The sequence below is a fragment of the Vicugna pacos genome, chromosome X (assembly GCF_048564905.1).
Source record: "Vicugna pacos chromosome X, VicPac4, whole genome shotgun sequence".
Taxonomy (NCBI): domain Eukaryota; kingdom Metazoa; phylum Chordata; class Mammalia; order Artiodactyla; family Camelidae; genus Vicugna; species Vicugna pacos.
In genome coordinates this window covers 112,998,171-113,012,309 of record NC_133023.1, presented here as the reverse complement: position 1 = coordinate 113,012,309, position 14,139 = coordinate 112,998,171, and the positions used below count along the sequence as shown (strand labels likewise).

General features: G+C 60.4%; 1 protein-coding gene across 1 annotated transcript; it reads right to left on the bottom strand.

The window, feature by feature from the left end:
* Positions 1-8,443: 8,443 nt before the first annotated feature.
* Positions 8,444-10,894, bottom strand: EMD (emerin). The gene is made up of 6 exons (XM_072956347.1): positions 10,584-10,894; positions 10,349-10,456; positions 10,107-10,184; positions 9,754-9,887; positions 9,256-9,302; positions 8,444-9,173 (listed from the first exon to the last, which is right to left on the bottom strand). Exons 1-6 carry the CDS (start codon positions 10,663-10,665, stop codon positions 8,840-8,842), a joined length of 783 nt encoding a protein of 260 aa, XP_072812448.1. The 5' UTR covers positions 10,666-10,894; the 3' UTR covers positions 8,444-8,839.
* Positions 10,895-14,139: the final 3,245 nt, after the last annotated feature.

Here is a 14,139-nt window from a genome sequence, read left to right as displayed (position 1 = left end):
CTCGGTCACCTGGAGGCGGGTCTAGTCACGAGTCGAGCTTAGTCATTGGCGGATCTAGCCGGAAGGGGTGGGCAGGAAGGCGGTGCTCCGTGGTTTCCGGTGGGTGCGCTGAAGGGAGGTGAGGAGATAGACGCGGGGGCGGTGCGGGTGGGGCCCGGCGCGGCGGGACGACGCCCGGGCCTGCTCGTCAGCGCCCTGGGGCTTTGGACTCCGCCCTCGGCTCCTCTGAGTCCTGGGCTGGGCCAGAGTCCCGGTTCCCCGAGACCCCGGGGGTCTACGCCCTCTCCGGGGGAGAGGCGGAAGAGAAGCCTCCTCAGAGTCCAGGCCCCGGGAGACCTGAGGGCGCCCCTCTCGCCGCTCCTGGCAGGACTCCCACCACTGTCCCGAGGGTGTCTGGCCCTCTAGGTGGCCGGGGATCGTGTATTGGGGTCCCCAGGGGCCTGGTGAGTGGGGAGGGAGGGCAGATGGCAAAGGGCACGGTCTCCGGCTCCCCCCCCCCCCGCTAGTCCTGGCCTCTGAGGGCGGCCTTACTCCGCACTTCTTGGAGCTTCCACCCTCCCAGAGCTCAGAATGTAGCACTCTCCCCGACCCACACACACCCTTGCCCGGCCCACTGTGTTCCAGCGCCCCTGAGTGTGACTGGGACGGCTCTGTGAAGCATGGATCCTCCCTCCTCCACGCACATATACACACACAAGCTAGTATCCAGGGAGAGGTGGGCAGAGCTGGGGCCAGTACCCAGAGCCATGGTATCTGCCAGAGGTGCCTGTCCAGGCTTCTGGAGGTAGGGTCGTGAGATGGGCAAGAAGTAACAAAGTCTTCCCCATGTCACTTGACAGGTGTGGCTTGCTGGGAGGGAATCCTGCCCAAGCACGCCTGTTCTCCAGGACAACCTGTGGTTGCAGCCATCAGCCATCAGTGCCTGCCTCTCTGCCTGCCTGCCTCTCACCTGGGGAGGTCAAGGCGAACCCCGCAGAGAAAGCTCGTGGCTTCTCGAGGAGTGGGCACGATCAGGGACCATCCGTCCTGGTGGTTCTCACGCTGGGCCTGGGGACCCCCACTGTGAGAAGCACTGCTCTAGAGGCCTAGAGTGCTATGTGTGTGCCCCCTGCCCTTTGCAGGGTCCCTGTGGGCCTGGGAAGTGCCAGGAGGGTGCTAGCTCTCGCGAGATCAGGAGTTTCCCATTGAGTAATGGTCGCCCTTCCCTGCCTGGGGGCACTGCAGGATGCCATCCTCAGTCCAGGCAAGATAAGGTGTCATGTTTGTACATGTGCTCAGCAGGTTCCAGACTGGGGCTGATAACATCTGGACAAGGAGGAGAGGGGGCGGAGATCAGATTTGTGTCTGGGCGTGGGGATGGAAAGGACTCTGATGAGGCAGAGGAGAAAGACCCGAATGCCGAGCTCGGGGATGGGAAAGGAACCTGGGCCCTGAGACCGAGACCAAGCCGACTGGGGGGAGTGTGGAGACCAGAAAGGGGCTTGTCTGCCCAGGAAGTGCCCTGACAGTTGTCTGGGCTGTGGGTGTGGCCCGCCCTCCAGCTGGGGGGAAGCTGTCGCCTTTCCTGCCAAAGGTTCCTCACCTATAGGGTCTCCCAGCTCCTGGGTGATGCTGCCCGGACAGACCTGCTCAACACCCAGCACCACCACCCACCGCTTTGGCCAGTCTTTGCGGTGGATAGTCTTTGTTCGGCTCCAGGATGGCCTGCCGTCTAGTTGGAGCGGCAGAGGAAATGCAGTGCCAGTCACCCGCCACCATTTGTGCCCGGAATGAGCAGCTCTGGGACCTCGGCAGCCCAGCATGCTCTGCCTGTGGACTCAGGTGGCGCAGGAGCCTTTGGCTTTCATTTCCCGCCTTCCCCTCTTCCACCCCCTTTTCCTGTTGGGTCATTGGCTTTTCCAACTCGTCCCTGACTGCTTCAAGCTCTCTCTACTCTAATGATAGGAGCCCTGAGTCACATCTCGCTACTGTTTTTTCCCTCGCTTTGTCACTTGTCTCTTGACTTTGTGGTTTGGTCGGGCAGATGATTTCAGTTTTTATGTCATCAGACTTTCCAGGCTTTTCCTAATGGCTTCTGGGGTTTCTCATCGGTTTGTTTGCTTCAGACTGACTTAGAGTGGCCTCCATTTAAAATCATCGTGTAGTAGTCACCTATTGCTGGGTAAGAAATTACCCCAAACGTGGTGCCTTAACGCAGCTAGCACTTTGTGGTCTCCCAAGTGTCTGAAAGTCAGGATCCTAGAAGGCTTGGCTGAGGGATTCCTGCTCGGGGTCTCTCACAGGCTGCAGTCCAGGCGTCAGTTGGGGCCACGGCCATTGGGTCTGCCTGGGGGTGGAGGTGGGGGGCTCTGCTCTCCAAGATTGCTCACTTGCCTGTGGCAGGAGCCGCAGGCCTCCCCACCAGGCCTCTCCATAGGGCTGCTCAGGGCAGGGCTTCCCCAGAGCCAGCAATCTGAGAGAGACAGAGCAGCCCCAAGATCGGAGCTGCAATGTTTTTTCAAATAACTTCATCTCTAAGGCACACTCCCTCCCCTCTGCTGTAGTGTTATGGGTCACACAGGTAAACCCAGGAACAACGCAGGACAGGATGATACCCACTAGGGCGTAAGTGGTTCCTGTTCATGGCGAATGAGAAGGCTCCGAGGAGTGTCCTTGCTGCTGAACCTGGGTCGGGGACTCCTGGTCCCACACAGGCTCCTCAGGAATGTGTCCTTTGTGTAAGCTGGGGTGGTGAGTTCCAGCCCCGGGGCCAGGACAGACAGGGCCTGTGTTTGCAAGGGCAGAGGGTGGCTCTTCATCTTTAAATGGTTGCAAGCAAAACACACAGAAGGCCAGAGAAAGAAGGAATATGTGACAGAGCCCCAGTGTGACCCACAGTGCCCACGGTGTGTGCCCTCTGCCCTCTGCCCTCTGCGGAGGAGTGCAGCACTGCTGGCAGCCCCAGCTGGTTGTGCAGCCCTGGACACACGGGCAGGAAGCTCTTTGTCATCACAGCAGCACATTCACTGCCAGGGCCGTGTAAGTCCCCACCCAGGCCTGGGCCCCAGGGTGCTCTCCCGCCTCCAAGGTCCCCACTCAGTGGTTCAGTCCTGCTCCCACCCCACTCCCTCTCCTTCCCAGTGTGTGTGGGGGGGTGGCGGGGGCAGCTACCTTGCCTGAGGCTGGGGTGACCTCTCTCTGCACATGGGTGCAGCGCCTCCCCTCTCTTCCCCTCCCCTCCCACCCTCCACCTCGCAGCTGTGATCTGGGTTGGGACAGGGAGGAGAGAACTGGGGCCACGCTGTGCAGGTGCAGGCTGACAAGCCCCTTTTCTTCGGTGACCGTGTCAGGTAGCCCCGTACTGGGCTCTGGTGGCTCAGTGGTGGCAGGCGCCAGCCTGAGATGGCAGCCGAGTGTCCAGTTGGTCCCAGGAGGGCGCTCCCCCTGTGGCTGAAGGGGCCTGGAGATGTGCCTGCCCCATCCTTCTTGGCTGGCACTCAGACACGACTTCCCGATGACACGCTTGGTGGCTCTGCATTTGTCACACAGGTTCTGTGGGCGGTGAGTGCTTTTCCTGTTGGCTCTCGCTGCTGGGCAACGCCGGGTCCCTTGGCGACAGCTCCCAGCAGCATCCAAGGCCGCCATGCACTTCTGGAACCCAGGGATGGTGGGTTTCTGGAGAGCTGGGCTCTCTGTCCCCCAGGAGCAGAGACCGAGGCCATGCCTGCTGGGCCTCACCTCGGGGCTTGTGGTCATGGCTCCTGGGCACGCCCTTTGGCCAGGGTGTTAGGCCTCATGGCCCTGGGGCTCCCCTGGAGATGCTCAGGCCTGGTGCAGCCCCACACTCCTGGGCCATCTGACTGTCCCCCTGGCCCGTGACTGAGTAAGAGCCACGTTCCGGTCCCTCCAGTTCCTGGGCAGAAGGAATAAGCAGGAGGGCCCGGCTTCCCTGCAGTCTTCCCTCTGAGGCAGCCTGCCACAGGGGCCCTGGGGACTGGAGGGGGACTGGGTCTTCCCTCACCCAGCTGCACAGGCGCCCTTGCCTGGGGGAGCTCCTCCTAGTGGCCCGCTGTGTGGGTGGTGTGGGTGGGCACAGTCAGGGCAGCGGCCGGACCCCGCCCCCACCCAGCCTCCCGCCACCGCCAGGGCTCGTCCTTGGCCCTCACCCTCCCCGCAGGAGGGCCTGGGAGCCTTTCCCATTGAACACAGGACGTCTGTGCCTGGCCCGTCCTCACAGGTGTGCGGACCAAGGGCAGTCCCCCAACCCCACCCATCATTCAGTGGTTTCCTCAGCCCTGCTGCCCTGGCTGAGGCCTCGCTGGGCTCGTGGGGACCTTCCAGTTACCCGTGGTAGAGGTGGACGAGGCCGGCCCGACCTCTGAGCAGCACCGCGTGGCCCTGCCTGCCGGGTAGCATCCTCCCTGGAGATGCCTGTGGCCTGAGGACGAGGCTGGTGTGGGACCTGGCAGCAGCCGGGCCCTGGAGCGGGATGAGACACCCCGGGCAGCAGAGCGCCAGCACACACACACGGTCCGCGTGGCCCGCGCCCAGCACTCCGCGTGCCTGCTGACCCTGACCTAGCGGCCACCTCCTTCCTGGGGGGTGGCTTCTTCTGGCTCCATCGGGGTTCCGGGGTGGGGGTGGCCTCCCTCAAGCACCCGGCCCTGTGCCTTGGAGTTGGGCCAGGTCGCCCATGCTGGGGGGCCTTGCAGGAACCCCAGGTGTCTTCAGACTAATGTTGCCCTTGTTGAAATGCTGAGGCTCCCTCCCTGTCAGATGGGTGGCGGCCCCATCCTGAGTGGCTGCTGCTCCCCTTCCCCACCTGGGTGCCTCCCATCCTCCTGGAGGAATAGGCAGCAGGGAGGGTCAGGTGCAGAGGTGTGGCCAGAGCAGGGATGGGGGCTGCTGTGGTTGGGGCAGTCAGCTCCGCCTTCCCCCTGTCCTGCCTGGCTTGGACTCCGACCAGACAGGACCTGCGGGACGGAGGTGGAGGCTGCTCCTGACCGGGGCGACCCGCCATCCCCTCCCCAGACTTAATAGGTGAGGTGGGGTTGCCTGGGGAGGGCATGTGGCTGGGTCCTCTCCCCGGCTCCTGGCATGTGTTGGTGAGCAGGGCTCGGGCGTGGGGCCTGTTGGGGCCGGGCCACCACCCCTGCTGGCTCTGGATGGGTGGCCCAGCCTGGACACCCTGTGTGTGAGCCCGGCTGAGGGCCTGGGCCTTGTGATTCCCTGTGTCCTCCTAGCAGTCCGGGTGTCCTCTGGGGGAGTTGCTCAGTGGGGCCGGGGCCCAGGCCATTCTCCCCCAGCAGGATGGGGTCCCAGCGCTCCTTTTCCTGGTGCCATCTGCCTGTCCTCCCCTAAAACCCCTCGCAGGGATGGTGCCCCAGTCTTGTTTCCTCCTGTCCCCTGCCTGGGCGGGCCTCAGGCTCAGGTCCGGTCTGTCCTGTAGCCTCTGTCCTCTGGGTCCTGTCTCCCCCCAGGTTGGCATCTTTCCCCCCTTGCCGACCCATGGGCCTCATGGTTGCCTGGGCGTGATGTGGCATCTGGGAGGGGACAGGGACTCCTGGTTAGCTGGGCTCAGCTCTGGGGCCATTCTCCCACGAGGGTCCCCACCAGGCGGGGGCTTGGAAAGGATGGGAGGCGGGACTGTCGCCTCTTGGCAGACTGGCCCAGGGAGGGGGCAGGAGGCTCTGGGCGATTCATGGAAAGGAGGTGTGCCATGTGGGTGGCAGGTGGGCCGAGAGGAGGAGGGGGTGCCTGGGGGGAACCTCTATCCCCCCAGTGGTGCTAGACCTCTCTGTGCCTGGCTCTGCCTCCTCTCCAGCTGAGCAGCTTCTAGAAGCCTCCAGTGTGCCTGCCTTGCTCCCCTCTCAGCCCAGCAGGCTCCACAGAGAAGTGGTGGTTCAGGGGGGCGGGGCCTGCCCTGGGAGGGGGAGGGTGGAGTCTCCAGGGACTGGCCCTTTGTGTAAGAAACCAGCCTAGGAGAGTAGTAGTGCCATTTTCCTCTCCATTAGGCCCTTGGGGCCTGGAGTGGTTCATCCTCATAGAGCCAGAGGCTGTGCACCCCTTGGCCTGTCCTCTTGGATGGATGCGTCTGTAGTGCTGGCACCAGCTCAGTAGCCACCCTCTCTAGTTAAAGCAGCTGTCCCAACACAGACTGGTGGTCAAGGCAGAGGGGGCCCTAGACCTGCCCAATACTGTCTGCCCCCTCCCCTGGATCTGAGGGTCTGGGGCAGAGGTCGAGGGGCTGGATTAGGAGCTAGGCTTCCTGGCTCCACCTGTGTCCCGCCCACAGTGTCCTCCTCTCTGCACTCCACCAGGGATGCACTCAGCTTCTCGTGCAGAGGCCCAAGGGACTTGCTCCATTGCAAGGGCTGGCTGCTTGGGCTCCTCCCTGCCTGACAGCCCCTGCAACCCCCAACCCGTGGCACCCCCACTGCAGGGGGCCCCTCAGAGCTCCTGTGGGAGGTAGTCTCAGAGTCCTGGAAAGCACTAGGTCGAGACCTCGAAATCTGGGGTCCCTCAGGGGCTCACGGAGCCCTCAAAAGCCTTTGGGTTGGGGTGCTCAGAGCACTAGGGGGCACTTAGTTCCCTTATGGAGATCTGGAACCCTGGGAAGTGGGGCCCAGGCTGAAGGGGAGTCCTGGAGGGGGGCCAGAGCCTTTGGGAGCTATCAGAACTCTGGGAGGGGGTGGCTCAGCCCTGGGGCAGGAGGCTTGAAGCCCCACAGGAGCCTGCAGTCACCTTCCCTCTGGAGGGTGGTGATCAATGCATGTGGTTGCCCTTGGGGAATAAATGAAGAAAGGTGGAGACTGTCTCCTGGGTGGTAACTCTTTCCTTTCTTTCTTCTCTCAAGACAGCACAATGGTTGCCAAGCATACCTAGCCTCCCCTTTCCCTGCAACAGATGGAGGACTGAAGCCCGCAGAGGGCATTCCATCCAGAGGCCTCGGTCTCTCCCCTTCCTTGTGATGCCTCAAGCTCAGCTCTCCTTCCTCCTGTGCTTTCCCTTCTCTCTGCCTCAGCTACTCCCGAGTGTCAGCACATAAGCCTTGCCATTTCTCTAGGCTTCACCTGCCTCTGCCCAGACTCCTTGGGGCTCCAGCAGTCCCAGGTAGTGAGTGATTGTTGGGGACCATTCTCACAGGCTCAGTCCCTGCTTGTAACATACTTGATTTGGGATCAGTTGCTGAAACAAGATGTCTCACTGTGCCCCTCTGTAGTCCCCATGCACTGGCAACCTGAGTGCTTGTTCTGCTCCTCCCCCAATGCAGGCTCACTGATCTTACCATCAGGCCCTGTTGTCACCGATGAGGAGGCAGCATCTCTGCCCATGCCCACCACCCACCATGAATCATCCAAGCCTCAGCTCTTGCACTGGGATGACAAGGGGCCTGGGGACTCCACGCCAGTTGGCTGGGTGCTGGGGGGGCCAGGTGGGAGTGGCTTGCAGAGGCTGTGGGAGTGGTGAGAAAATCTGAAGCAACTAAGTTCTTTCATTCTTTTCTGTATATATATGTATCTTTTCTGTATATTTTAAATGCATAAAAATGTGTTACTTTTAGGAAAACACATACATACCAAAAAAGTGCAGGGACAGACTAGGGTGCAGCAAAAAAATGAGCAGGAGCGTTGGGTGGGAGGGTTCCAGCCCCCGCCCTGGCTGGAGCTCACCATGTGGCCCTGGACAGCCAAGTGCCTGCGAAGACTCAGGAGCCCACAGTGCACGTGCAGGTGAGAGGCCAGCCCCGCCACGTCCTGTCTACCATCTGTAGCCAGGAGCCACCAGAGGTGAGGAACTGGTGTCAGGGCCCCACCCTACGGGGAAGCCCTGGTGGAGCCAGCCTCTCTGCTTTTCAGCCCCCTGCTGGTGGTGTAGAGCCAGAGTGCACGGCCTCACATGGCGTCCTACCCTGGGTTACCTCAGCACCTGCCGTTAAAGTTGTACCTAAACTTTGAAAATTAGGAAATACCCGTGGCAGAAAACCAGGAGGTAATTGAGAATAGCCAGGTGAGGGACTGGTTTACCCGAAGGTGATGGGGCATTTCCGGGTATTGGGAGCCTTCCCCTGTCATTAAACAATCAGCTTTACCCAATAGAAATGGCCCACCAAGCGGAACCCTTTCCATCTCCCTGCCCTGGGACACCGAGGTGGGCGTCTGCTTTTCCCAGTTAGGACATCCACAACTGACGTCGTCTGTGCCACCTTGCCTGCATTTCCGGGTGGGCTGTCTGTGGGCTGTAATTCTTAAGTAGTTACAAGAGCTTTGGTAACAAATCAGGAAATGGACCCTACAAGCAAAACACATATGTGCCCATGGGTAGCATGTGATCCCTACCCTTAACCGAAAAGAAAAAGGAAGAACCAACAAAGCCAGATGTCAACTCTGGAGACCCAAGCCCCAGAGGCCCTGAGCAGGGGGCAGCCCAATCCCTCCCCACATTAAAGGGAAGAGCCCACATGTTAAAAATAAACGGTCTTTTTATTGTGCGTTCATGAAAACAAAGTCAGGGTGGCCTTTGGTTAATCCCCCCAATGAGGTGACAACGAATCATGCAATGACAACAACCATGTTCTCTCCAGGAGAAGGATCTTGCCCTCCTAGGCCCTTAAGGGTCAGAGGCAAGCAGGGCCAGGAGGCTCCAGAGGAAGGCCCGCCCAGGCCCACCATGCTGCAGAGGGTCTGGTCCTGCTGCCTCCCTGGCAGGACAAGGCAGGGGAAGCAAACATTGCCCCTTTCCCAGGACCCCCAAGCTAGAACACAGAAAAGCCCCAACCCCCCTCCCCCAGCAAACACTGCTAAGGCAGTCAGCCAGGACTTCCAAGAGCAGCTGGCCCCAAAACCACGAAGCCAGACCCTCAGGGGTCCGCCCAGAAGGGGTTGCCATCCTCGGCCTGCATGGAGTAGTAAACAAAGAGCAGGAAGGCAGCGAAGACCAGGAACAGTAGCATCTGACCCCAGAGTGGGACCTGGCGCTCCTGACCCAGACCAGCCCCAGGGGCCTGCTTTTCGGGCCGGATGGCACGGCGCGTGAGCCACGAAGGTGGGGGAGATGAAGATGAGGACACTGGAGAGGTAGAGGAGGAGGTGGGGTAATAGGACAGGCCCAGGGAGCTTCTGGAGACGTTGGAAACGGGGCGGTAGTGTGCGATGCTCTGGTAGGCACTGTCCCGACCATACACGGGGCGCTCCCTGAGGCAAAGAGGAAAGTGGATAGGTCAGGAGGGCCTGAGCCCAGAACCAGCCCCAGTCCCTGGCCCTCCCTACTACTCACCTATCCTTGCCTTCTTCTTCGGAAGAGAAAAGACTGTCATCGCGAACCTACAGAAGTGAATCAGGGTAAAAAGATACTGCCTGGTGAGGTCAGCGTGGTCCTGTCACATCCCTTAATCCGAACTTCCCTGCCGAACCTACTCTGAATACTGCTTAAAAGCCGGGGCCTTGCCACCCTCCAGAAGCCTTCTCAGTTCCCGGCCTTATCTGTGGGGCCTTGCCACTTGCTCAGTGACTGTCCTGACTGCCTGCACCCTACTTTCTGCCCCAGGATTCTCAGAAAGAGCTCAAACCCAGATCCCAGACCAGAGTGTAGGGCATGTCCCAGGTCCTTTAGTCAGACAGTTGTGACAGCCCCGCAAAGAAAGGTCCTGACTAGGCAGGCAACTGCTGAGCCCACCTCTCCCTGGAGGCTTAGGGCCACCCCGCAATGTATCCAAACCCAGCGATGACCCCCTCAGGTTGTACCCAAGTATAGGGTGCCCGATGGCCAGCTCACCTGGTGGTGGAAGGTGTCAGCATCTGAGAGTGAAGCGGCGGGCTGGCGGAAGCCCTTGGATGTGCCTACAGACTCAGGCTCCCCGTAAGTCCTGGTGCTTAAGTAACTCTCCTCGTAGTAGTCATCGTTGTAGCCTTGGGAAGGAGGGGTAGCGGTAGCAGAAGGGGCAGCGGTGTCCCCCGCCTGGCGCGATGGCCCTAATCTGACGCCCACTTGGGGGCCTGTGACATAATTTCTCCCCTCCAAGGCCACTATAGGACCATGGGGGTTGAGGTCTCAGGTTCTTCCTGACACCGGGATCCCTGAAGGAGTGGAACGAGGGTGCCAGGGTGCCCACCCCACCCTGGCCTTACCCTTGCTCTGGTAAAGTAAAGCGTCCTCTTTCTTGGGCAGATCGTACATATCCGAGTCCACGGACGCCGCATCTAAGTCTGAATGGGGGAGGGGCCAGGACCATTTGCTCCAGGCTCCCCTCCCTCTTCCCCGTGCCCCTCCCAACCAGCGGCCCCACCACACCCGCGAGACTCCTTCCTCCCCGTCGCCCAAAGCCTGTCCCCGTAGGCGGCCAGGTGGAGCTCTGCGGCGGGGGCCTTACCCGAGAACCGATAGGAGAAAGGGGATGCGGACGAGTTCGGGGGCGAGAGCCTCCGCCTCTGAGTCTCAAACTCGAAGATTTTCTTTTCGTAGAGCTTGCGCGTGGAACCTGGCCAGACAGGGGGCGCAAAGCCGTCAGGGGCGCGGGCTGAGAGCCCGGGGCAGAGCGGGGAGGGGGCGCGGGGCGAAATGCGGGGAGGGGGCCCGCCCGCAGCCCGCCGCCCGCCGCCGCGTACCCACGACAGGCCCGTGCGGGATGTTGTACTGGCGCAGCACGGCGGCTAGCTCGGCGTCCGACAGGCCCGCGTAGTCGTCCATGACGGGCAGCGGGCGGCAGAGGCCTAGGGGGTAGCCCGGGCCTGGCGACACGAGCCGAGCTACGGCTGCCTCGGAACGCGGCGGGGGCAGCGCCAGCGCCTCGGGAGCGGCTGGGCTCACGTCACCCCTGCGTCACGCTCGCGTCACAGCCGCGGTCTCTGCGGGCCGCGCGCGCTGCGCGGGGCGGAGACAGGCCCGGAGAACCGCCCGCGCAGACTAGTCGAGCCACGGGAACGGGCCGGGCGGGGCTGGCCAGCCCAGACGTCACAGACGAACGGGATTGGCTGGAGGCAAAAGACGGGCGTAGAGTGCGTCAGCGGCAAAACGGCGCAGACCAGTCCGGCCGTGGGAGCGGGCGGGGCTGCGCGCCTGGGAGAAGGGGCGGTGTCAGCGGGCCAAGCGTTGTCACACGCTAGCGCGTTCGGGCTTGACACGAGGAGGGGCGGGGCCTGCGCTCAAGGGGGACGGGCGTAGACCCGTGGGGACGTGGGAGAGGGGCGGGGCCGGCGAGCCGAGGCGTCACCCGCTGGGACATTCGGGTGAGAAGTGAGGAAGTGAGGAAGTGAGGAGGGGCGGGGCCCGAGGCAGTGAAACCGGCGGAAACTGGCTAGGACGTGGGAGCGGGGCCGGGCCGCGCACTAGTCGTGCTCGCCCTCTGTGAGTGACGTAGGCTCCGCTCAGTCCCCCCGCAGCCCTCGCGGTCCCCCTTCCCCCGAGATCCAGCGCTTGGGGGTCCCTGGCCGCGCCCAAGCCGGTCGCTCGGCAGCAGCATGAAGGGGCCCGATCTTAAGGGCAAGCCCTTGGAGAGCGCGGGTCCGGGCGAGGCGCGGCTGCCAGCGCTGTGCGCGCGTGCGCCACGCCAGCGGAGCCCGTGGCGCCCGGACCCCAGGCCGCCCCCCAGACCCCTTGCCCCAGCTGGCCTGCCCGCTCTGCACTGCCCTGGGCTGCGCACCTGCGCCCGCCGGTCCCCACCGCCTGCCTCCCTCCCAACCCGCTCCACCCAGGAGGAAATGGGGCACTGGGCCAGGAGGCCACAGGCGATCCAGGAGCAAGCAGCCCTGAAAGGGGCAGGACGTGCCAATGGGCAGTGGCAGAGGCCGCAGGGTGATGCATGCAGAGACAGCGAGTGTCCGTCTGACCCACCAGCAGTCCACCTGGGGCAGTAGGGGTTTCCTCTCCTGTCTGAATGGGCCCTGAACCCAGTGTGACCCAGGAGGTGGCCGGGCAGGGGTGGGGGGGTGTCTTCCAGACCCAGAGGGACCTGCGCAGTGGTTCCCTGAGGAACTGCTTGATGGGCTCTGTGCACCTGGGTCTGGGTGGGCTTCACTGTCACGTGGTGCAGAGGGGGCCCCTGGGACACAGGGGCCAGGGGACTGAAGGGGGCAAACCACCAAGGCCTGATGAGGAGTCTGGACAGTCACTAGGAGTTGGTGAGGACCTTGATCAGTGAAGAGCTGTCCCATGAAACTGCGAAGGAGGTGACAATCACATTCTAAACAAAGCTAGATGATGGAGTGTGGGGCCAACTGAAGTGCGCCTCCCAGACCTGGGAGCCTGGGGAGGGGAGGCCCCGTCCTGTCCTCGTAGATGACAGCTGGTAACAGAAGTGAGGAGGGCTCTGGTCAGATCCGGGCAGGTTGGCCCAGCTGGTGAGGGTCACTGTGGAGGTTTGTTCATGGGGTGAAGAAGATGTAACCATACAGTTAGTGGTGAGAAAATAGGGCCCTGATTTGACTACACAGAGCCTCAGAAAATTTGCCCAAAAGTTGCAGGGTTTTCGAGTAAAGTTGAGGCCTACCGTATCTCTGGAAGAGGACAAGGCGTGTGGGCCCCGAGACATGCAAGGCAGTACGAAAGTCGGGAGAGCCCTAGGCAGGCAGGGTCTTGCTGCTTATCTTTCAGAGCAGGAAGGGAGATGGTGTCAGGGCTCTGGGCTGCTCAGAGTCTGCCTCATGGAATTTTAAGTTTTGGCAAGATCCAATTCCCCAGCACCTCTCCAAGCCTTCTTCTGCAATGCTGGCCCCTGTCCCGGAGGCTGTCCTCCCCCATGCCACCCCTCCCCATACAGATCCAAGCTGTTTCCTTATGAGGTCAAAGAATTCTAAGTTTGCCTTCTCCCCTAGGAACACCCCGTCCCCCGGCACCTACCTTGCCACTCTGCCTTTTATCCCCTCCTCCTCCAGTCACCCCAGTATGAGGTCCCACCACCAGTGGCACCAGGAGCCTGACTTGTGATGGTCCCCTGTGCCCAAGCCCACCTGGAGACCAAGTCCAGGTGCACTGCAGGCAGACCCATCCCAGACCACCAGAAAGCAGGAGAGCCCTTGATTGTCAGAGCCCAGAGGCCCTTGGCACCACCCTTATCACGATCACATAGTCGAGTAATTAGGGGCCCAGAGAGGGAGGAGACTTGCGCAAGGGCCCCGAGTGCAGCGATTCATTCATGGATTGTTCCCCCAGTTGGTACCTAGTCCTGGGGTTATGATCTGGACAGTGTGGCCCAGAGAGGGTTCTGTGTCAGCAAATGGGCTATTGGGGGAAATCTGGGGCCTCAAGTGGAGTCTTCCTGGGAACAGGTGGGTAGAAAATTATAGGGAAAAATAATATCAACAAGAATACATTCCTCAACATTCAGGTCCAAGGAGACAATTGTTCATTGAGCTGTTAATGTTTTCTTTTTCTTTCTTCCTTTTTTTTGGGGGGGTAATTAGGTTTATTTATTTATTCTAATGCAGGTACTGGGGATTGAACCCAGGACCTTGTGCATGCTAGGCATGCACTCTACCACCAAGCTATACCCTCCCCTCTTGAGCTGTTAATGTTTTCTTAAAGATCAGAATCTTAATCCTTTGGTTCAATACAAAACTTAAGTTTTCTCTTCAAGGATGTTAAAAATCTTATAGGTTTTGCCTGGCAACAGAATGCTGTAAAACGTTGCTCAGATAGTAACAAAAGTCATAAGATGGTGAATATTGTGAAAATTAATGTGTAGGAGGTGGTCACAATTAATATGTACCAGTGAGTGATTAGCTGACCAAAAGCCTCTCAAAGAACGCCTTGTGTTCCAAGCCTAGAAGACACCAGTTTACCTTGGGACTATTGGCATGGCTAGTTGGAGATTCAGCTTGCCTTGATTCTAGTGGTTTTCAGGAACTTTCAACACAAGGAGGAAAGGTCTTTAATTTATTACGATCTTTACTAGAGAACAGCTGGTGCTTACAAACCTGCATTCCCTAGACCTGGAAGAAGTAGAGACCCAGAGATGCATGTGGGGAGCCTTGGCCAGGAGCTTTCTCCCTCCACCCTTTTTCTTTCTCTCCTTTAATGCAGTGGAATTGAATAGGAAATGTCAGAGTCCTTTTCAGGTAGCAAGGGAAAGGCTCATTTTGTGAACCACCTGTTTCAGTAACTTGTGTCACCCTGTGTGTGTGCACACAAGTACTGGCTCAGGATGTACAGTGTAGTTCTTATTGG